Raw genomic sequence first — 23177 nt, 5'->3', positions numbered from 1 at the left:
AGGGCAGAGCATCCTAGCCTGAGAATTTTATTTATGTATTTTAATTTTTTCTATACCACCTATAGTTCCATAGAAAATCTCTGGACAGTTTACAGCAATAAACACAGCAAAACAATTAGCAGTACTTGATTAAAATAAAATAAAATCAGCTGCATATTAAACAATTGAAATACTGGTTAAATAGAGTGAGTCAGAAGGGATCTCCCGGGCCATCTAGTCTGGCCCCTGGCTCGGCTCGTGACATACCTACCATGTGCATGTCGAAATTAGGACCCCAGGGACACTGCTAAGAGCATTGAGGGAGTGCTGAGAGGCAGGGGTTGGGGCAGACAGTAGGTCTTGATCTGGTGCCAGAAAGGATACAGAGTCAGTGCCAGATGAACCTCTCTGGAGAGCATGTTCCACAGTCAAAGCACTACCACTGAGAAGGGCCTTCTCTTGCAGACCTCCTCACCTCCTTCAAGGAGGCCTCATGGAGCAGGACTTCCATAGAAGATCTTAAAGACCAAGCAAGTCTGTATGGAAGGAGGCGTTCCTTTAGCTAACCAGGCCCTGCACTGTTTAGGGCTTTATCTGTTATTGGCAACACCTTAAATTCGGCCCAGACTTCAATTGGTAGCCAGTGCATATGGCACAGGACCGGCGTTGTATGGTCACCTCTGCTGGTCCCTGTCAGAAGTCTGGCTGCTCCGTTCTGTACCAGCTGAATATCTGGATCATCTTTAAGCATAACCCCACATAAAGCATGTTGCAATAGTCCAAACGGGAGGATTCCTTCAGTGGCTGCCGAATCTTTCATTCTGTCGTTTGTAGATGCACAGCAGATATTTTGGATCAAAGTTCTTGGGAAGGTGCAGGGTTTCTTCTTGCTTCTCTTGCATCTCCGGGATGCTGAGGTGATAGGGATGAAGATTTGTAACTCCGGCCATGGCAGTTCAGGGAAGGCAGGAGCGTGCTGAAGCATCGGGTCGCCTGAATGCGCAGCTTTGTGGGCTTGGAGAAGGAGAATGGACGGGAGGTTGCATCCTAGTCACTCTTCGGCGGTTTTCCTCTTCCCTGTCTGCAGTAATCAAGATGATTATCAACTGGTTCGGAAACTTGGCCGGGGGAAATATAGCGAAGTCTTCGAGGCCATAAACATCACCAACAACGAGAGAGTGGTTGTGAAAATTCTTAAGGTGAGTTATGGCTGGGTGCGTGTCCATGAGTTTGCAAGGGAACAGTGCTGTGGCGGCAATATTTTCTAATACTCTGTAATGGGCTTTTCTTGGATAGAAGCCTTTATATCTTTAGCCATCTGAGCTTTAATATCAGCGATGATATTGAGGTGCTGGATTATATTTATGTGTCCAGCAGGGCCTTTTTGCAGTCTCTCTTCCTGCCACTTTTAAGAAGGTAAAATTTGAAAGTGCTCTGTGTGGGAACAGCACCGGACAGTTGGCCTCATAGGGTAAAAAATACTAGGCAGGGCTTCCTTGAGGGGGCGGATGCTAAACCTTCTTCCATCAATACATTTATTTGTTAATAGCTTATCTTGCCATGTGTTTTAAAACGAGCAAGGCAGGTTCTTCTCAGTCACGCCTACTAGTGGCATGTCAGAGGACAACCCTTGGGAGGGCCTTCTTGGTTGTAGTGCCCGTTTTTGGAGCTTCTTGATGAGGTGTCAGTGGTGCTAATACTGCATTCTCTTGGACGCCAATTCAGCAGCTGTTGGGGTTCTGGGGCGTTTTAAACTGGGTTATGAAGCTGGTTGCGGGCTTTTGTTAATATAGTCATTGTTTTGTTGTATATTCTGTATAAATTTTTTTAGTAAATTAATATGCTGATGTATGTAATAGATTAAAATGAGGGTGTAGAAGTTTTATGGTCGTCGTTGATCATTGTATATATCCAGTGCTGAGGAAATGTTCAACAAAGGTGGGCCAGTATATATACGCCCAAGCTTGGCATTGAAACTGTCTGGTAACAAAATTGGCATGTGTAAGATGCATGTTCAGGTTATTGTGGTTTAGCAAGCGAGGACCGTATATGGCTTGGGTTGTTCCTAGGAGGAAGAACAGCTTATTCTGCATTATTTAGACGTAATTAAAGGAGACTGCTCGTATTTAGCAGCTAGGGTCATTGCTTTTGGCTCAGCAATCTCTCCATGCCCCTTCATCCAGAATGACATTCAGTGCTTGGAATTGTGAGCATTGGGGTAAGGCCTTCCAAGCATATCCATCACCCTCACTGCTGGTTGGATCGCTGGCAATGTACATTGGATAATTTGTTCTGAGTTAATCTGAATTATTGGTGCTGGCACAGGGCGGCTGTGGAAGAGGTCGTGTCAGTTTGAAGGGCTGTGCGAACAGAGGTCCCTGATGGGAATTTTTACCTTCACAAAAGCTGAGTGCTTCCCTCTTGCACAGTTGTTCTGTTCCAATTGGCGCAGTCTGCCCGAGTCCTGCGCTCAGCAGAATGCTTTGGTGGTGTGGATATGGGAGTATGATATATCATTACGTTAATCTATTGCATTTATATCCCACTCTTTTTTTCTCTTGCAAGGAGTCCAAGGTGACTGACGTGGCCTCCTTTGCTCCATTTATCCTCAGAAAAACAACTCTGTGAGGTAGATTGGGTTAAGAGCCAAAGGGACTAGAACCCAGCTTTCCCATCTTTTCAGTTCCACACCTAAGATGTGAAGCCTTGGGGACAAATCCAGGAGCAGCAGCAGAATTATGAAAGCCACTTTGAGTTTAAATGGTGGGATATAAATCTAATTAAAAACTGAAAAATGCAGGAAAAAACACATTTTCCCTTGATTTTCCAAAAATCCCTGGGAAAGAAAGAGAAAAATATATATTTTTCCCAGGACTTTACATCTCTAGCCACAGCCTAAGGGTGTGAGTGCTGAAGATCAGGAGATACTTCTTCCAACACTTCTTCAGCTGGGCTAAACAGATCTATGATAACACTTGACACTTCAAGTCCATTCAGCCCTGCTAAACCCTTCCTGGCACAATATTGGTAAGGTCATATGATAGTAGAGTTGGAAGGGGCCAGAGTGCAGGACTCCCAGTGAAGCCGCCCCCCTCTGATGGCTGTCCAGCTGCATCCTGAATGCCCCCCGTGTGGGGGAGCCCACCACCTCCCCCGGTGTTGGTTCCACTGCTGTCCTGCTCTAACACAGGAAGTTCTTCCTGATGTTCAGCCGGAACCTGGCTTCCTGTAACTGAAGCCTGTTATTCCACGTCCGGCACTCTGGGATGATTGGGAAGAGGTCCTGGCCTTCCACTGTGGCCCACCTGCTTGAAGCTGTTTCTACCTACTTGACCCACGCTTGTTGTAGGAGCCCTTCCTATCCGCCATGGTAGTTAAATGGAGTCCCCACGTTCGGACACAGCCAGCTTCTGAGCAAAAAGTGCTGACGGTGGACAGAGGAGGGGCATTCCCAGCATCTTCCAAGCAGTCACGAGAATGGAGTGAGCTGCTTTGCCGTGTCTTGTGTGAGCTGAGTTGGAAGAAACAGAGGGCCTGGTATCTTAAAAGAGCATGGATGGAATGGACCTGCTGGAAGTCTGGTGGGCAGCACCTGGATCCTCAGTAGTCAGGAGCAACCTCAGATACCTGGCGTTTCTGTGTCCCTCCAAGACAGACAGAGAAGTCAAAACCTCCTTTTCATGAAGCTGCTCAAACATAGGAAGCTGTTTATGCAGGCGCTGAGCCTTGGTCCATCCAGTCCAGCCTTCTGCAGCCTGGTGCCCTCCAGACATTTTGGATCTGGAGGGTCTCAAACTGAGGAACACTGATTTAGCTGTATGGTCTGTGCGGCTTGGCAGGCCTTCCCCAGCTCGCAGAGATGAGCCTTTCCCAGCCGTTCTTAGGCACACGGAGTGTTGGACCCCGGGGCACCGTCATGCACAGTCTGGGCTCTGCCAAGGCTGCAGCCCTCCCCCAGCAGAATTCCCTTGCTAAGGATCTTTGAAACTATCTGGAGCCGCTTATGCATCTTTACAATGGACCCGAGAGCCTTTGCTTTTCATCCGGAGGAATCAGAAGAAATGACGCTACAACCAAATCAGTAATCAGTCAGGGTTCCTTTTCCTACCTGCCTCTGTCCAGACGTGTGACAGTTTCCCCAGTGCTCTGTGACCACCACTTCCCCCATGATGATGTCAGCCCTGAATCTGCCCAGGTTAATTTCTGGCTGCAAAGTAATGCTTTTAATCATCCTTATGTATTTAAGCCAGTGAAGAAAAAGAAGATAAAACGTGAGGTGAAGATTTTGGAGAACCTGCGAGGCGGGACCAACATCATTAAGCTGATTGACACAGTCAAGGATCCAGTGGTGGGTGCCTTTCTGTACCGAGGATGCTTGTCCTCGTTGGCTTATCTTTTGAAGCCAGGTTGGGGAAGTCCAGTTTTCCACACAGATTTTAAAGTTCAGATATATCCTGTAGGTGCAACATTGCTCAAGCTGGGATTTTTAACATGCTGGTTTCTTGGTGGTTTGAAGACCCTTTAATATTTCTGCTTTTAAAATAGGCGCTCAAGCACCTTTGATTCCTTGGAATAGACAGGGAAATACTCAGCACGTCTTCTCTGTTTGTGCATCCCCACATGAAGGAAGTGAAATCTGGGCTAGCTCCTCTTCTCAGTTTTGTGTGAGGGCATGACCCAAAGTGTCAGGACCTTCTCTGTGGTGGCGCCCCACCTATGGCATGCACTCCCCAGAGAGGTCCACCTGGCGCCATCGTTACTTGTTTTTCGGTGCCAGGCCAAGACCTTTTTATTTAAAACTTATTTTAATTGTTAATTTATTATGTATTTTTAGGATTTTAGATGTTACCAAGCTTTTAATTAATTGTACTAACTGTTATTTATATATTTTAATTACGTTGTGAGCCGCCCCGAGGCTTTGTTGCGATGGGGGCGGCATAGAAATGTTTTAAATAAATAAATAATAAGTGGGTTGTGGAATGGGGTGGTTAAAGCACAGGTATTTCTCTCTTGCAGTCGAAGACTCCAGCACTGGTGTTTGAATACATCAATAACACGGATTTCAAGGTGAGCCTCTCTCCCCGTCTTAACACAGTCCTAGAAACGCTTGGGCGAGGAAGCGCTGCGTCCAGGGAAATGGGGATTTGTTCTCGGGCAGGACAAGAATGCATTGTGCAGCCTTTTAAACAGTGTATAAGAAGCTAACAACAGACAGCAAGAGGCCTTTGCTTGTGGCTTTTGTGGTTCAGGTTCAAAGGGAGTGGTACGGTAGAAGTTGGTTGCATTTCCTAGTGACTTGATCTCAATATAGCAACGGTTGCCCTGCAGCAGTTAATTCTGCGCTAATCTCTGCTGTAGTGCTCTGTTTACAACAGTGTTGTTGAGGGGATTGGCAGCGCCTGCTTTTTTGTGGTGACTGGGGGGTGGAGCTGCAAGTGTGTCAATATAATAAGCTTTGGGGAGAATGGAGCTCAGACCCCACAGAAGCGACAGATGCCATCTGAAGCACAGTGGAAAGAGGCGGCTGAAAATTAACCTTACAGAAATTGCCCACAGCCCTGAAACAAATGCTTTTTCTTGTTGAGAAAACTGACTTGAAGTTGGGTGTGCTGGGATTTGCACAGCACGACCACCTGTTGTGAGTTGCCAGCCATGATGGTGGGCTGTGCCGAATGAACTCAGGCCAGTTCCCCCCGGTGGCTTGTTTGAGGGCAAGAAGCCACCCTGACAACCTGTGGCTTGTTCTTAGGGTTGCTGGACCCACGATGGCGGGTCCCGTTGTCCAAACCCAGGCAACTGTCGCAGGTACGGAGCTCAGCTAGCAACTTGCTCAGCAGCCGCTCACCTCCAGCACGTTGCCCCAGCCGGGCTCCTCATTCCCACCCTTGCAGCACGCTTCCTCTCTTTAGCCTAGTCCTTCCATATATTGTTTCCACCTTCTGCTCATTATATCCTGGTCAGATAGTATGTTCCTCTATTTGCCTTTCAGCATTCCTAATCTAGGTTTGAATTTCCCTTTGATTTCTTAGACCTCCTGGAAGGGGCCCCCTTCCCCCCTCTTTTGTTTCATTTCTTTCCACTGGTGACTGTAATGGTTCGTTTTGTCTCTACATGATAGTCACTGAACAGTTTCGTCCAAGTTTCTGACCCTATTTGTCACTTTTTGCTTTTGTTTCTTTCCTGCCCTCAGCAATTGTGAGCGTGCCTTCTGCCACCCAGCTAGGCTTTTTCTTTCTTTTTGCTGCAGGAATTGCCTTTTTGTGTTCTTCTGTGTCTCTAGTTTCAGTCAACGGTTCCTCTGGCTCACTGTCAGCTGAGTTCAGTAATGCAAATTTCTTCTTTCTGCGGACTTTAAATACCTTGGGAATGTCATTTTAAGTTGCTTTTTGGCACTATGGTTCTGCTAGTTTTATTTGGCACTGCCGTTTTAAACGTTCATGTTGTATTTTAATTGTTGTGAACCACCCAGAGAGCTTTGACTGTTGGGTAGAATCAGACTTGATAAATAAGGTGTGCTCGCAGGCTGCTCTTGGTAAAGCCACCTGTGTGCACAGGTGATGAGTCAAGGCACATGGAACCCAAAGGAGCCTTAGATGTCTAGTCCAGAGAGGGTCATCTGATACTTTTGTGAGTGTCATGTGCCTCCTGCCTGGGGGCCTTGCAGCTCCGTCCTGGTATCTGTTCCTCTTCCTTTGGATTCGGAAGAGGTTCCACAGCGTCCTCCTGAAATCTGCTTCCCTGGCCCACAACTCACAGTATCCTCCGAGCAGGGCATTCTCTCTGGGGGATGCTGACAGGGATAGTCGAATGCAGTGGGAGGCATCAGGTGGGCCGTGCTGTTCTGCCAGCTGTGAGATGCAACCAGGGAGATGGGAGGGGAGAGCAACGTAGGACACCATGAAAGGTGCCGCCCTGACCTTGTTCCTTTCTCTTTTCAAAACAAATTCAGCAACTGTACCAGATCCTGACAGACTTTGATATCCGGTTTTATATGTATGAATTGCTCAAGGTGAGTATTTCAGCAGCAGTTTAAAAATTTGACTCGCGGGGCTCAAGTTTGCCCACAGGGGTTCTGGTCGGTGGATGAAGATGCTATTTAACCAGTGCTCTGAGGAGAGAAAAGTGAAAAGCAGAACCCCAGACCAGGAGTTATGCCAACCTTCTTTGCTTTGCTTTAGTGTGTCTGATGTGTGGAAAGGCTGGGGCCAGAAGCAAGATGAAATCAGGATTCCCCTGAGGAGATGCTTGGGCCCAATATTATGTGGTGGGATAAGACCAGAGCCCATCTGGGCCTGCAGGCTTAACCATTTCGACCCAAAACTCTCGGTCTGCAATTGAAAAAGACAGGACACGACCGGGAAAAAAGATTGGATGGGGGGATGACAAGAAAACCTGGGCACAGCTTCTTGGCATCATGTGATTTGTATGCCCTGGTGCAATACCTTTGGCCGTTGCCATACCTGTACTGTGCTTGGGTGGAATGGAAGCAGTCCAAAGGTGGGAGCGGCCAAACCCTGCTGGGGCTGCAGCTGAGCTGACGGTGTCCTGCTTCCTGTCCCTGCCTTTTCCACTGCCTGATGGAATGGCTGCTGGGTAATGGCTGTGGAAGAGGCAAGGCCTGCTGGAGTTACTTTGGTGGCAAGCGGGTGCTTGTGCCGGGTGCTAAACTGTGTGTGTCTCCGTCAGGCCTTGGATTACTGTCACAGCATGGGGATCATGCATAGAGATGTCAAGCCTCACAACGTCATGATAGACCACCAACAGAAAAAGGTATTGCTGCGGTAGGGCCCCCTCTGTTGTGCTCTTGCCGCATTCTAGGCATAGACCGGGGCCTTGAAGCTGCAAGGTCTCCGAGGTAGGCTGCATTTACCGGGTGGTTCATGTGGCCCTGCCAGAAGCTGGAGCTAGCCATATCCGTGTCCCCTCCGGAGACCCCTGGGGAGGGAGGCAGGAAGGCTGGCTTGCAGCGGGGCACCCCTTGCATCCTCTGCGGACTCTTTGCCTCCACCCTGTTGCTCGGCACTCACAGGATGGGAGCCTTCCTGTGCAGCTGGGGTCTCAGACACACATGCAGCCGGGCCTGGTTCTCTGGTATTCCACTCCCATACTGTACATGCCTTCTGGTCAACAGAGCACTGCGCGGCCGGCCAGCACAGCAGGGCTTGCTTTGCCAGACAGAGCAGATGCAGGCTGCTGGCCACCAGGCTGACGAGCGGCTCTGCCGCTGCTGCGTGGCCACTGAGCAGGCTTGCGGCCTGATCGTCTTGTGTGTTCGCAGTTGCGGCTCATCGACTGGGGCTTGGCAGAGTTCTACCATCCTGCTCAGGAATACAACGTCCGCGTAGCCTCAAGGTACTTCAAAGGCCCAGAGCTTCTTGTGGACTACCAAGTGAGTCTTGTCCTCCAGTGCGCTCTGAAGAGCAGGCGGGCATGCGGGTACGCTCACACAGAGGGTCAGGGAGCCGGAGGCCTGCCGGCAGGGAGGGACCGTCGCCCACTGGCCCCACAGGAGCGAGGCAGGCGGAGTGGCCCGACTGGCTGCGGGTTGCTTGGAGCTCCTCCAGTGGGGCAGCACGGTGGCAGGGAGAGCTGCTCCCCTTGGCTACAGTGCAGTGTCCCTCCTCAGCCCACGGGATGGGCAGCCCCAGGGACCCTGGGCAGCAGCGGAGAGAAGCGGCTGGGGGAAAGGAGTGAGGGGCACAGAGTGCCAAGGGCTGCATCCAAGGGTAAGGATGACCGGATGTGGTCAAAATTCAACTCAGTGTGATTTAGGTGAGTTTAAATTTTAATTCATTGGCAACCAGCACAGACAGGAAGGCGTTTTCTGTGGTCGGGCAGGAGAAACAGTGATCCACAAAAACTTGGTTGGTGTCAAAGACTTATTTTGAAGTTGTTTCTGTTGGATGCCGAAATAAAGTTCTTGCATAACACTGAGAGTTACTCTATGGTTTGTAAGCAGCTGTGCTTTCGAACGAGAGGTTGCAGTAGCAACAACCTTCCTCGACTTTTCTGCTTCTTCCCAACCCCACAGATGTATGACTATAGCTTAGACATGTGGAGCCTCGGCTGTATGCTGGCCAGCATGATCTTCCGAAAAGAACCTTTTTTCCATGGCCAGGACAACTACGATCAGGTGAGAAAGAACAGGTAGCAGGGAATAGGCAAGGGGGCTGACGGTTGAACATTTCCTCTCTTTCCATGGCCATCATGGGGCAGACTGAGATCTGCCTTCGAGCCTTTGGCCAAAAGATTGCAAGAGGTTACCAGTGTGTCTCAGTTTTGAAGTCTTTTTCCTGAAAAGCTGGCGGTGGGCCTTGGTTTTGCAGCCTGAGGCTGGCTGTTTCCTTGGAGACCAAGGGGCATATTTGGTGTTTCGCTTGCCTGGTTACAGTATTTACCTTTTCCCGCTGCATAATCAGCCAGGGGCAAACTGCAGCCAGCCTTTGGCCTAACATAGGTATGGACTATTAGGAACTCTTTCAGAGTGGATGCAACAAATACACGCAGAGAAGTTCTGCTCTGTTAGGCACTCTTAGGAAGTTAAAAGTTTTTAGGCAGAATGTCCTTCAACTTCTGGTGTCCCAAGTGGCATGGAAACTCAGTCTTACAACCCCAGTCTGTTAACAGTCAGTCTAATCAATACTTTTAACTTCATCCAGATTCTAAAAATGCCAATAGACATGTTAGAATGAGCATTACTTATCAATATCTTACCAGTAATTTTCATACAAAGAAGCTAAGTTCAAATGGAGGAAAAGACAAGTACAGTATAAAGAATTTAATAACTGGAAATGTCTTGAAATTTTCTCTGCTAGTATCTAAGGCAGCAAGAAAATGAGTGTAGAAGTTAAACTTGGATTAGCAAGAATAAAATACCCATAATAAGATATCTGTGTTATTAAGACATTTAATACTTTATTGAAATCATTAAAATATATTTTTAAATAGTCAAGTAAAAGATGTCTTGTCCCCACCTCCACTGTAATTTGACATGTTGAGCATGACTTTTGCCAGGGTTGATTCTCTAGGCAAGCTATATAATTTAGCATCATAAATGTGAACTAGAATCATTGCCCTAAATAAGGTGTCATAGCCTTCTTGCCTGTCTCCGAGGCTTTCATAAAGTAAATAAAAAGCCCCCATGGCAGCACGTCCATCTGATCTTTCAGGAATGCCTGGGCATGCAGTGAGCCCCTGGCTAGGCAGGGTTTAAATGGATGTAGACCAGTTCCTCTTGTTGGTGTTGTTAGTCGCGAAGTCGTGTCCGACCCATCGTGACCCCATGGACAACATTCCTCCAGGCCCTCCTGTCCCCCACCATCCCCGGAGTCCACCTAAGCTCACACCAACTGATTCAGTGACTCCATCCAGCCACCTCATCCTCTGCTGTCCCCTCCTTCTCTTGCCATCTATTGTTCCCAGCATTAGGCTCTTCTCCAGGGAGTCCTTCCCTCTCATTAGGTGGCCAAAGTATTTGAGTTTCATCTTCAGGATCTGGCCTAAAGAGCAGTCAGGGTTGCTCTCCTCTAGGACTGACCGGTTTGATCGCCTTGTGGTCCAAGGGACTCGCAGGAGTCTCCTCCAGCACCACAATTCAAAGGCCTCAATCCTTTGGCGCTCAGCCTTCCTTATGGTCCAGCTTTCACAGCCATACATTGCAACTGGGAAAACCATCGCCTTGACTATACGCACTTTTGTTGGCAGGGTGATGTCTCTGCTTTTTAGTATGCTGTCTAGATTTGCCATAGCTTTCCTCCAAGGAGCATGTGTCTCAATTTCTTGGCTGCAGTCCCCATCTGCGGTGATCTTGGAGCCCAGGAAAATAAAATCTGTCACTACCTCCATTTCTTCCCCATCTGTTTGCCAGGAAGTGAGAGGACCGGATGCCATGATCTTAGTTTTCTTAATGTTAAATTAAGAAACTCTTGGGGCCCGTCAAACAGTGCTTCCACCCAGCATTGCTAGCAACTTGGGCCAGCTAGCAGGAACGATGCCTCAGATGGGTATACAAAGCTGCCGTATGCCAGTCCAGCACGTGCTGCTTGGGAGTTTCCCTCCAGTAGCACAGGCAGTGGAGAGGGCAGGAATGGAACCTGGGACATGGTTCACACAGCGTGCGCACTGAGCTGCACCCCCTTCCGGGTTTCTCTTTGAATGGGAATAGCTCGTCCGATGTGGAAGGCGACACGGGGGGAATTGTGTGCTGTTCCGAACCCTCCTTACATAGCTGGGAAAAGAGGCTGCTTGCTTCTGCCCGATTCCTGCCTGTCTTTTTTCCAGAGGCAGCTTCTCAGCTAGCTTTGTCCCAGCAGAGAAGCGGAGTGTGGTGGAGTGTCATTTTTACTCTTCTATCGCTACAGAGCTCTCTCTTTCATTGCAGTTGGTTCGCATTGCAAAGGTTCTGGGTACAGATGAATTATATGGTTATCTGAAGAAGTACCACATAGATTTGGATCCCCACTTCAATGATATCCTGGGACAGTGAGTTCATTGTGGCTTATATTTTTGTTGTGCTGGTGGTTGCTTGAGGAGCGCACCGTTAGAGTGAAGTACACCTGCCTTTTCTCTTTCCCTCCCAGTGAAAAAATACAGCCACCAGGGATTGGTTTGCTCATAGGCACATCCTGGAACCTGTTCCAGAGAGGTTTAGCCTTTTCTTCAGGTGGATGTGGATTCTTCTGCCAACCGCTGCTAGCCTTCTCTGCAGCCTGGTTGCCAACATCCGCACCTTCCATGTATACACGTGTAATGACCAGTACAAATCTTGGCGGGGGGGTTTAACCAGAGGTGTGGTTTGTACACAGCAAACTACAGAGGAATTAGCTAGTGCATTTCTGCTGCTCGAATCAGGAGCTTAGTTGGTGCATGCATTCAGAGACCAGAAACATCACCTGTCATCATCATCATCATTATTATTATTATTATTATTATTATTATTATTATTAGAGCATTTCTATGCCGCCCCGTGCCGAAGCCTCGGGGCGACTTACAACACAATAAAATACAATAAAATACAAAAATAACAATATAAAATTAAAATTAACAATATAAAATAAATAAAAAATATAAAAATATAAAATATTTGTACAGATTTTTGTTTCAAAAAGATAAACAGGAGCATTCATTTCAGAAGGGGAAAGGAATGACTTGGCTGGCGTGTGTGCCTGCACCACATGGACCAGCATCCCAGTTCTAATGGGCTGTACAAAGAAGGCAGAAAAGTTTAAGAGCAGGGAAATCTGCACCGCCTCAAATAAGGTTGGAAGGGGGGCGCTATGGAGAAAGCAAGGCGGGGGTTGTGAGACTGGTGAAGATGGTGGGCTCACTTGTGGGGTAGAAACAGACAGATTCCTATCCTGCCAGCTTTCCTTCTGCAGGGAAGCCAGGTGAGGGCTATCCTCTTCATTTTATCCGCACAGCAAGCCTGTGAGGTGGGTTAGGCTGAGAGTCAGGGATAAGCTCAAAGTCACCCAGTGAATGTCACGCCTGAGTGCTGGGTAAAGCTTTGATCTCCTGAATCCAGGAGTCTAACCAGTAAACCACACTGATTCCAACACACATGGCTTGATTCTGTTAGCCAACATATTAAAATATTGACTCATCTCACTGCCTTTTCAGCCCATGCATGTCGCTTTTGTAACCACCTTAAACACTTGAAGGAAACCTTCTGGCCAACTGGATTAACTAGGTTAGGATGCTGGCAGTGGCAGGCAAGATTTCTCTGGGTCAGAAGACTGATCTCAGAACACATGTCTCAAAGCCCACAAGCAGCTTCCTGGTCTCCCTGTTGCAACTCTTCACCTGGAGGTGTTGAATTCTCAGGCATCATTTCCACAAGTTTACCTTTCCACCTTTCTGGCAGACATTCACGGAAGCGTTGGGAGAACTTCATCCATAGTGAAAACAGACACCTGGTCAGCCCTGAAGTCTTAGATCTTCTGGACAAACTCCTGCGATATGACCATCAACAGAGGTTGACTGCCAAAGAAGCTATGGAGCACCCCTATTTCTGTAAGTCTTTGGGGGCAGGCAGAATAGAGTGGGACTCGTGGGCGCCTGTTCAGCCACTTTTTATAAAAGCTGTAAATGGTTCAGTGCTTTTAAGCATTTTGAACCATTGTGGGTGGGGCAGGATTTTTTTAATACAAAATTAAAAATCCTGCACATATTCTGCAAACAAGGAACAAAGACCCTTATGCTGCTTTGGAAGCTGGCATATTTGTGTTTGTCTTGAAACCTGACACAACAGACTAACAGCTACCCTTCTGAAACAAGCACTTCATACCCGTAAAATATATGTACTAACTAAATATATGTTATTACCATATTGATAATTATTAATTGTAGCTGTTACAAGAAATAATATACTATGTTTGCTTATAAAATATATGAATATGTTTGTTATTTATTTGAAATACATGCTATCAGGAAAACCTTTAAAATCTTCCCTTGGATTTAGAAGGTGCAGCCTTGATTTAGGGAAATGCAAACTATAGACAGGTTCACTGTGAGGTTTAATAAAGGTCATTCAAATATACCGATGTTTGAAAGTATTTGCACCTCCCAGAATGATTAGTAGTGGAATTCCAGTTTTGCCATTGAGAGCCAGTGTGGTGTGCTGCCACTGGGCTGGGGGATGCTGGACTGGACACCTGGAGATCCGGGTTCTAGTCCCACTCAGCCATGGTGCACCCTGGGTGACCTTGGGCCAGTCTGACTCTGACTAACTGACCTCACAGGGTGATTGTTGAGGATGAAATGGAGAAGAGCAGCCCCTTGTAAGCTGCCTTTAGATCCTTGCAAGAGGAAGGCGGGCAGTGCACAAACGTAATATAATGACGGTAATATTGGCGTTCCGAATAATAAGCCATGGCAGCTGGCAAGTGATTCCTCGTTTTCCTTATATGAAGCTGGATTAGCACGCTTTGAATTTGCCACAGGATATTCACAGAAAGTGCCCCGGTCACCTAGTTTGTTTGCACATGTCCGTTGGCTCAGTTCTCCCTAGACCAAGAAAAGAAGCAGGCTCTCCTGAAAGGTCTCCTCCGAGACGGGGTGGGCTGTTATTTACAGAGTGCCACTGAGGCACACTGGCCTGCCCTGTAAGGCTTCACAAGCCAAGTGCCAGGTCCCTCCCCCAGTGAGCTTGCAGCCTCCCCCAGGAGCAGGGAGGACTGCACAAGGTGGGAAGGGAAGGAGCAGGAAGCTTGCCGGCAGTGCAGTTCTGCACATTTGCTTTGCGTTGCTTCAGTCAAGCGTGAGGCTAGCACGGCCAAGGTATCACGGAACCAGTGGTTTTAAGGATTGAACAGAGAGCATTGTGTAAGCGTAGCTGCAGTTTCCTCTTCTAACCAGTTCTCTGGAGAACAGCACGTGAGCACAGGATTGCTGAAATGGCTACCCCAGTGGCAGTCGTAATCTCACCTGGACTGGGTTTCCCAAGACCAGAGGACCATGTGGACTGATAGCTGGACTAGGCAGGACCGTGACCCAGTCCAACATGGCTGCTCTCACGTTCTTAACCACAGGCCTGTTTGGTCCCGTTAATCTCCCCGCCTCCTCTCTTCCTGCAGATCCAGTTGTCAAGGAGCAGGCCCAGCCCAGCTCCGACAGCTCCGTGCTCTCCAGTGGCCTGACAGCAGCACGATGAAGCCGGGGGAACGACGGGTAATTCCAGAGGTTTACAAATACAAACATACCCTTCGGTCACCTGGGGAAGGGATGGACCAAGTCCCTGTATGCTCAGCAGAAACCTCATCTTGAAGGGGGCTAGGTCTTAGCCTCCCCCAACCCCCAGCACTTACGGCTACTCCAGCTCTCTCTTGTGTGTTACCAAAGTCCCAATCCAAATGGTTGTGCAAGATTTACATGGATTCAAGGGTTTGCCTCGAGATCTGTGCAGCCGGCTCTGGGTTGATTCTGCAGTTTCTTACTCTATTTTCCTAATGTGCCATTTTCTCTGTTCTTCCATTGGGCAACCTTTTGATATCTCCCCTCCTGCACATAACTGGAATAGCGCATGTACCCCATAGAAAAAAGCCCAGGTGGGCCCAGAGTCTCAGCAGACGGAAGCCCGCACGTGGTGGATGCCACCCGTGCTCTTTTCAGGGCTGATCTTGGTTCATGACCCCTCCCCCTTGTTTGAACAGTAAGTGTTGGAAATGGGTTGAGTTGGTCATGCCAAGGTGCTTTAAAGCAGACACCATCAGGAACCCTGGGACCCTCCCCCTTCTTCCTGAAGCCCCCGCCACAGAGGGAGGAAGGGCTGTTCTCTGAGGCAGAATGGGCATTTCCTCTGGCTGAAAGGCCATCGTGGTCGTCCCCATCGAAGTGCAGATTTTGGAACTGCTTTGATGGAGCACTTTGAATTTGCAAGGGGGTGTGGAGGCCACAGAGACCAGAAGGAAGTTCTGGAAGCCAGAAGCAGTGGGGCTGTTCAGGGCCGGTGAGCGGCACCTGCGTGGGGCTCGGCTCCCTCGCACGTTTGCACACGCCCAGCCCAGTGTTGGCTTTGTTGGGTAAATCTTTTCCTTTGGGGGATGGGTGTGTGAGATGCTCCTTTAGTTTTTTCAGTGGGTCTCTTCTTGAGCCCCATAGTTCAACCCCACTGCTGGGGGATTATATTGTGTGATTCTGGTGACTTCATTAACCTAAATCCACACATGCTTTTGTCACCATGCCTAAATGCAGATTTTTTTTTTCTATTACATTGTCAAATATTTAATTTTAAGTAATACAGTTAGACTGTTTCTATTTGAAGCATCTGTTTACATTCCACGTCCCAATAACAACATGTTAGCATTGATATCAGGTGAGAACCATTTGTACAATTCACTGGAACCAATAAATCTCTCTATGTACAAACGTGTGTTGTTCTCCGTCTAGTCTCTGGGAATTCTTTGGAAGGAAAGAGCTGATTCAGGAGCTAAGAGATCAATCCGTTCAGGGCTCAGGAGGAAATCTATTGCGCGACACTCCCCCCTTCAACTAAAGCAGCACTGGTTGTAAAAGTGGATTGTACTTTTTGCTCTGGATTCCAGATCAGGACCTCATTTCATGGGGTTGGTAGCAGGGGCAAATAAGCAAAAGTGACCCCCGAGCCTTGGCGATGGTGCAGCCACCTTTCCTCTCGAGATGCTTTTTATTTCTGACCAAAAGTCTGATTGCTTTCAGACCAAGTCCACCTCAAACAGCCTGCAAAAGGATGTTGGATGCTTCCTTGTAGCTTCTAACTGCTTTTGCTCATCCTTATTTAATCTGCCCCCTCACTGTCTTTTATGAAGTGGGTAAGGATGGAAATAAGCATTTATTATCATTGTAAACAGAGTTTTTAAGAACCAAAATACTGAATTCACAAGTAAATAGTGGGCGTAGGTATGTACAGGTTAATCAGAGTGCAGGGTAGACCTCGTGGTGCGGAATTTCATTTCCTTGGCAAGGAATGCTCTTTGTTTCAAGGCAGGAAGTTTACAAGTGTGTCTGCTCCTTGCTGTACGTAATCTCAACTTGCAGCACAGTCCTATGCTTACTGAGAAGTAGGCCTTGCTCTATTAGCGGAGCTTCCTACCAAGTAAGGGCTGCGGCCTTAAATGTACAAGTCTCTGATAGGCACATGTTCCTTTAACTGCATCTGTCTTTAGGAAAAAGCAGTGTCCAGTTCACCCCGGGAAGGCCTCCCGATTAGGGCAAAAGGCGAGGGGAGGCAGTGTGTAGTTGTGCTCACTTTATCCGGTGCCTGTCTGAGCGAAGCACAGAACAGGCCTAGGGAAGTGCTGGGTCTTCCATCCTCCTCAGTTCCTGGGCCCAAAGACATCTGGTGCCTGCCAAGCATGACTAAGATTTCCCTTGGCCTGTGGTGCATGAGAGCAGGGGCCTCTTCTTCAGAAAACTATGGGGCGTCCAGAGATTTCCACAGTCACGCTGTATTGTTATCCAGTACAGTAAAGCAGGCCGCTGTGATGATACCATGGATGGTGGGGCGAGGCTAGAGAAGAAAAGGGCTGGCCTGGTGATGCGGCACCAGTCACGGTGGACTTCAGACTGGAGCCCCCTGATCTGCTCGCTGTTTCGGCCACTGGGCCACAGCAATGCTGAACGCCCACACTCTGGCCCCGGGCGCTGGACGGGCCGGCTGCTTTGATCATCGCCTTCTGTGACAGGGCCTGCCAGTCCCGTTTCTCACCCCTTAGCTCTGTGGCAGCCAGCCTCTTGGCCAGTGTGAGCTTGTGGGTGTGCTGATGCTTGGCTGCTCAGCCAGGAAATGGCTTCTGGTGGCCTCCAGGAGTGTTGGACCGGAACTTCCCAGCTGGGCCACGCTGGAAGGCATCAGACGGGGGAGGCTGCTCCTGGAAGAGCTGTGTCTAGCCTGCGCTTTTAGAACCAGACAAAATCAACAGCGAGGAAAATGTGGAGCTGTGCGGCCTGCGCAAGTGAGGCCCGCTTGCTTCGCTCTTCTTGTTTTGCCAGTCATGCGGAGCGGCCAAGTCTCAAGGGCACTGAATCCCATCCCCATCCCTGGAAATCTTGTTCCACAACCTCTGGCTTTGGAAGCTTCCATCAGAATGGACTGTCCACACTTTTTCGAACACTTCTTGTGGCAGCCGTAAGAGCTAAACAAGCAAGTGCATCTTTTCTCCCCCTCTTCCCTCCAAATAAAAACCAAGAGTCCCAGGAAAATGAAATCTCTGCTTAGCTGCTCTGCTTCTGCAGAACTTGATGTGAAGATGCAGCCTGGCCCCAGAGTGGCTGGCATAGCTGCATTGGTGGGAATTGGAAACCTTGCAGAAGATGCCCCATCCTTCCTTACATACCTGTTTTTCAGAGAGAAGGGTGAAAGAGCTGCGTTCTGTTGTAAACGTGAGATGAATGAGTGAGTGGGATGCCAGGCTGAGCGTTTATCTTGCTCTTTCTGCTTGCTGTCACTCACGTGCCATCATAATGCAGCACCAGCTCTAGATCGCCACCACAGTCTTGGCACAGGTTGTCCTAAGGCACACTCACTTCACAGGAGGAGGTGGCCTGGCAGACAGGTGGGCTCTTGGTGGAAAATGGCAGGGGGGTTGGCAGTAAGCCTTTGGTCTAACACTCCCCGTCGCCCTGGCTCACAGCACTAACTGTTTGGGCTGCATGCTTGGTCCCTTCCAACGCCAGCTTTGCCTTTGATGCTTGCTTCCCCTCTCTCCCTAGGTCTGTCCGATGCTGTTCCTCCCAATTTCCCATAAGCAGAACAAGAACCAAATCAAACGTCTTAATCCACTTGTGTACAGAGATGGTGGTGTGCGGCGTCCAGGTGGCATCCCGGTGGCAGGTTCCGGAGTGAGGACTGCAACAGCGGCAGCTGATGGCATATAAAAACACAAACCTTAACTTCTGCTTTTGACTTCCTGTTGACTCCTTCCTGACCGAGAAAGCATGGAAAACATGAAGGGTATGCAAAACTGTTGTTGGCTCAGGTGGCTTCCTCAAACCCGGCCCAGCATGTGCCGCCTTGAGAAGTAACTGGCTCCTATTTTGCAGGCTGCGGGAGGAGGGAAGCTCTGTGGCATGATGGACAGTTCTATATTAAAGTAATTATATATTATTGAATAAAAAATTAAGTAAATGCATGGCGAGTCTTAACTGAAAGCCAAGGGAAGGCACACAGTGAGGGATGCTACTGTGGTGCAGGATCAAAGCCCAGCTGGGGGTACATCTTCCTGTCTAGACTGGGAAGGGCCAGCACTAGAGAAACATCAGGTTCTTTGACAATGGTCATTGAGGTTTTGAAAGAAAGTGGAGACACTGCAAAAGAGCAGTAGCATTTCCTACAACGAATCTACTAGATAATGGCAACCATTCTGTTTCCAGCCCACCATCTCCCAAGGCCACCCTCCCCTATATCTCCATCAATATGGCACTGAGAAACAGCAATGGCATCAAAGAATTGGCGGTTCGTTGTCCAAAGTGGAAAGGAAAAAATAAAAGGAATGAGGGAGAGAAAAACAGGAGGGGGCAACTTTTTGAAGATGGCTTGTACAACACTGGTTCAGCTCAGAGGCATGACTGCCCCGGGGTTGCTATGAGCATAGGTGATCGTGATTGAACCGGGCAAGCACACACCACCACTGCTGCTGAGCTAAACAACACCCCATCTCTGGTCTGTGCGTTGTGATGTCTGAACCCAGAATTGTGGGCTGCTGGCAGAGAAGACAACCCCAAGTCCTACCTCAAGAATTAAACCAGGGGTTCTCTCTCCCCAGCGGCCCAGAACACCCAATTCAGATGTCCCCATTAGGGGCATCCATGGGTTGTTTAGCTGCACCTGGCTGCAGTGGGAGTATTGGGGCAGTCAGAAGCTGCTCCCACTTGCTTGTTCGTGCTCATCCATGCTTTAAACAATCCACAGGTAGTTCTGCCATGCAAACACAACCCTGCAAAACCTGAAACACCTCTCCAGTTTTGCTCAAAGGTGCCTAAAAACCCGAAAAACCTCATTTTGAAATACAGTATTTCACGTGACTGATAAACTATGCCTGGACTAATGTGATTCAAGGAAATCTGTGTCTGGTCTGCTACGTGTTTCTGTTACAACTGGGGTTTACCAGATGTTTTGACCTACAACCCAGGCAGCCTACATGGTGGGAGGTATAGGCTAAAACAATCTGGAGGGCCACAACCGGCTCCCTCTTGGCCTGGGGAAAGGGCAGTAGGCCCAAGGAGGGCTACGCCGGTGGCCCTGGATGAGAGGCTTCTTATGCTTTCCTCGTGGGTGGTTCTGAGAATACAGAACCCCTGCAAGGTGAAAACAGCCCAGGCACAGAGGCGGAGAGTGGAAATATATCAGAGATTCGTTGTCCTGTGCCTACATTTCCTCAGGATTCATGCAGTTTGCCACACCAGAAAGCTCATGGATCCTTCTCCGGACACCTGTGCAGAAAATGGCTCTGTAGTCATGTAGCATTCGAAAGCGAGGCTGTCTGGAGATCTGACAGGACTTGAACCACAGGAGAGGAATTGTTGTCCACATCCAGTCTCGGAGAGCTCCCTTCCCTGACTAAATTGTAGGAATGGATCCTGTCTGGTACTGGAACCCTTCTGAAGGGCACGATTCTTGCCTCTGCCCATTGGTCATTATGGTTGAGCTGATGGGAAGTATAGTTCAGAACATCTGGCACCTGGGGGGCGGGATGTGGCATCAGCTGTCACTGGAAGAAGCAAGGCCATTCCTCCCGTAGTCGTCTGGTGAGAGCTGCCCAACCAGGGTGATCAAGACACTTCTGGCTCCCAGCCTGGTCAAAGCCCAGATGGAAAGGTTTCAGCACAATCAGTGTCAACCAAGAAAACCTGGAACTGAGTTGATACCACATGCTTAAGCCTAAAATTGAGTTGAGCTTGGAAACCCATTAGAAATAAGTGCAGGTCCTCCGACAGTGGTATCATGATCCCATTTGCCAATTAATAACCCAGCTGAAAGAGAGCTTCATGCACAGCATATTGCGACTGTGTAAGTGTGATGAAAGCAAGGCCTGCATAACTTGCTGGCCCAGTCAGACTTGGCACCTGTTGCAGTTGGTACATGGAACTTGTGAAAAGGCACTCCTTTCACTGCTGCCACCTGAAGCGCCAAGGACCTCATTGGATGCAGGAGCACTCCTAGACTGGGAACTCATTCTTTCAGGAAGTGCACAAGCCCGTTCAGAGCAGGTTGAACCCCAGTCACTGAGCCCGATTTTCTGCCTTTTCCAGAATTAGCTGACCTTGTTCATTGGCCCATTGTTGAATTGCAGGGTGCTGCCTGCTTCCTTGGAGAGCAACAGAGATGCTTGTTCCAAAGTTGCACGCACTCCAAAGCACTGGATGACCTCTGCCAGAGGTTTTAGGAAGTTGTTAAGTAACAGAGGGGCCAGGACAGAGCCCTGAAGGACAGTTTAGACTAGGTGAGGAACTGCAGTCCTGTCATGCCACCTTCTGATGGAACAGACCAGAAACGCAGTACAGTGCCCCCGCAGCTTGACCTCGGGTGCCTCAGAAGGATCCCACGGTCAAGCACAACAGAAACTAGCAGGTCCTGAAGAACTAGCAGGCTGCACTGTCCACCCATCCAGTTCCAGGCATAGGTCATCCACCAGGTCTACCAAAGTAGTCTCAGACCTATGTGCTGGCTTAATTGAAACAGGCCCAGATAGCCATTCGGGTGCATCTGGAGTTGCAACACCACCAACTTTTCAATCACCTTGGCTAGAAACCGAATGTTTGAAACTGGCCTATAACAGCAATCCTTAAATAATTTGGTGTACACTTGGCCCCTTCACTGCTCATTCCCAGTTCCACAGCATTTATGAACAAGTTTGAAAATCAGGAGTCCCTGAGGGACCCTGCTGGTTACATCTCCTTTTGGGAGAATTGGGCACTCATCCCCACTCCCTGCTTCCTGTTCTTTAACTGGTTACTGATCCATAAGAGGACCCTCCCCATTCTGTGAAAGCTGAGTTTGCTCAGGAGACTTTGGGGAGTGACACGAACAAAGGCCTTTTTGGAAGACCAAGTAAGCAGTGGCTACCAGATCATTCCTGTCCATGAGCTTACTTCTCGAAGGGTAGCCCTATTGATCCGTAACAGCAAAAATGACAGTCTTGTGGCACCTGAAAGTGTAACATATTTGATTCTGGCACAAGATTTTGCAGACACTGCCTACTTTGTAAGATAACTGAGGCATCAGTCTGGGACCGGCTGTGCGCATGAGGGCTGCTGGAGGAAGCACTGTAAGAGTGAATTTTTAAACAAGTACAGACAATGAAAACTACCTTAAGTGATTCCTGGGTGTTGTGCTGTTTTCTGATGTTTTTCAGGCTGCTGTATAAGCCCCATCTGCATGTGTATGAGAGATGAATGTAGTTATTTGGCTTACTTGGAGATTGTCATTCCTGATGGTTCTCCCTGAAGGGCATATATTACCCGGAACCAGTGCAGTGCGTTTTACAGAAGTACTCTGGTGTATTGCATCTTGTCCCATCCAGTTACATGTGACCTCTACATTGGGTTGAGGGGGGTCTGCTTTGCAATTGGCATTAAAGGCCTTTTTCTGAACGACAAACTATTGCCTGGATAGGAATTGAGTTTCTATGGAAATTTGGTGGCCTACAGCATCCCTCTGGTATAGCTATGTGAGACAGATGAATTTTATTGGTTTGGTTTATTTATTGATTGGTTTATTAATCATATTTAAATCCTGCCCCTTTTCCTTCCAAGGAATTCAAAGTGGCTTATGTACTTATCTTCCTTTCAATCTTATTCCTTTGTGAGGTATGTTGGGTTGAGAGTTTGTGACTGGCGTGAAGTCACCCAGCGAGCTCCATGACTGAATGGGAAGTAGAACCCAAGAACACACTCAACCAGTACACCACACTGGTTCACTTAGAAGCTGCTATTCTAGACCATTTTCCAGAATACAGAATACAAGGTTTTGTAACAGTGTTCTTTCATGTAGCATTTCTGTACCCAAATGAGGCTGAGTACCAACTCCTGTTGTGTGGGAAATTCCTGTTGTGTGGGATGGGGCTATTGCCCAGAAATGCGTCTTTTGCAGATTATCACACATTTTAATCTAATAATAATTTAATAATAATTAGGATAATATTAATATCCTAAATAAATAATTACATCAATCCCATCTGTTCAAGCTTTGCCTTTAGTTCACTGGGAAGCTGGTAGTCCAGAGTTTCCCTTTCTCTCTTGTTCAGAGAGGATCTGGGTATGGTGCAGTTAATAAGAACAACAGCAACAGCAACGTAATTGTTGCAAGGGTTTTGGCCCTGAAATATTGTTCTAGAGCGCCTCTAGCGCACGCCATCGTTTTTGGAATTATTATTTTTTAATTAGAGGGGCCTGCTTTGCGCCGCCCCCTTTTTTCTGGTAAGGTTTGGGTGCCCTCCTACTCACCAGTAGGCCCCAGGGTTGACTGGGCCTACCCCCGGGTGCAGTTTCCACGACTAACTCAGAAAGCGCAGCAAAGCATCGGAAGTCTCCCGTTAACTGCGGGCGACGCAGCGGTCGGAGCAGACTTGCCCAGCTCGGCGCCTCCTCCAGATGCGTTGGGCCTGCTGCGGATGATGGGAGCTGCAGCCCAAACTGCGGAAGCTTAGAACAGTCACCCCTAGCCGCCCTTCTACCCCTTCCCATCTCTATGGAAAGCGGGCCGCCGCCGTTGCCAGGCAACGGGC

General features: G+C 48.5%; 1 protein-coding gene and 1 long non-coding RNA gene across 3 annotated transcripts; one reads left to right on the top strand and one right to left on the bottom strand.

Annotated features, from left to right (window-relative positions):
* Nucleotides 1–906: 906 nt before the first annotated feature.
* On the top strand, nucleotides 907–18580 carry CSNK2A2 (casein kinase 2 alpha 2). 2 transcript variants are annotated; one of them, XM_044434088.1, is made up of 11 exons: nucleotides 910–1178; nucleotides 4226–4327; nucleotides 4996–5046; nucleotides 6929–6988; nucleotides 7666–7749; nucleotides 8258–8368; nucleotides 9011–9112; nucleotides 11360–11460; nucleotides 12842–12990; nucleotides 14553–14646; nucleotides 18166–18580. In XM_044434088.1, exons 1-10 carry the CDS (start codon nucleotides 1008–1010, stop codon nucleotides 14627–14629), a joined length of 1008 nt encoding a protein of 335 aa, XP_044290023.1. In that variant the 5' UTR covers nucleotides 910–1007; the 3' UTR covers nucleotides 14630–14646; nucleotides 18166–18580. The 2 variants fall into 2 exon arrangements, with proteins under 2 accessions (XP_044290024.1, XP_044290023.1); XM_044434089.1 differs by lacking the exon at nucleotides 4226–4327 and having other exon boundaries at nucleotides 907–1178.
* On the bottom strand, nucleotides 16267–23022 carry LOC123025411. The gene is made up of 3 exons (XR_006415118.1): nucleotides 22897–23022; nucleotides 21762–21825; nucleotides 16267–20246 (listed from the first exon to the last, which is right to left on the bottom strand). It is a non-coding gene; the product is annotated as an uncharacterized LOC123025411 (long non-coding RNA).
* Nucleotides 23023–23177: the final 155 nt, after the last annotated feature.

Source organism: Varanus komodoensis, unplaced genomic scaffold, assembly GCF_004798865.1.
Source record: "Varanus komodoensis strain SLA01 unplaced genomic scaffold, ASM479886v1 scaffold27, whole genome shotgun sequence".
NCBI classification, from domain to species: domain Eukaryota; kingdom Metazoa; phylum Chordata; class Lepidosauria; order Squamata; family Varanidae; genus Varanus; species Varanus komodoensis.
This window is presented reverse-complemented; position numbering and strand designations above follow the sequence as displayed.

Excerpts from the sequence above, each read along its gene's own strand:
- CSNK2A2 (XM_044434088.1), top strand. The coding sequence starts at position 1,008 with ATGGACGGGAGGTTGCATCCTAGTCACTCTTCGGCGGTTTTCCTCTTC. Across the intron at positions 5,047-6,928 it reads TCAATAACACGGATTTCAAG|CAACTGTACCAGATCCTGAC; the intron begins GTGAGCCTCTCT and ends AAACAAATTCAG. Across the intron at positions 8,369-9,010 it reads AGCTTCTTGTGGACTACCAA|ATGTATGACTATAGCTTAGA; the intron begins GTGAGTCTTGTC and ends CCAACCCCACAG.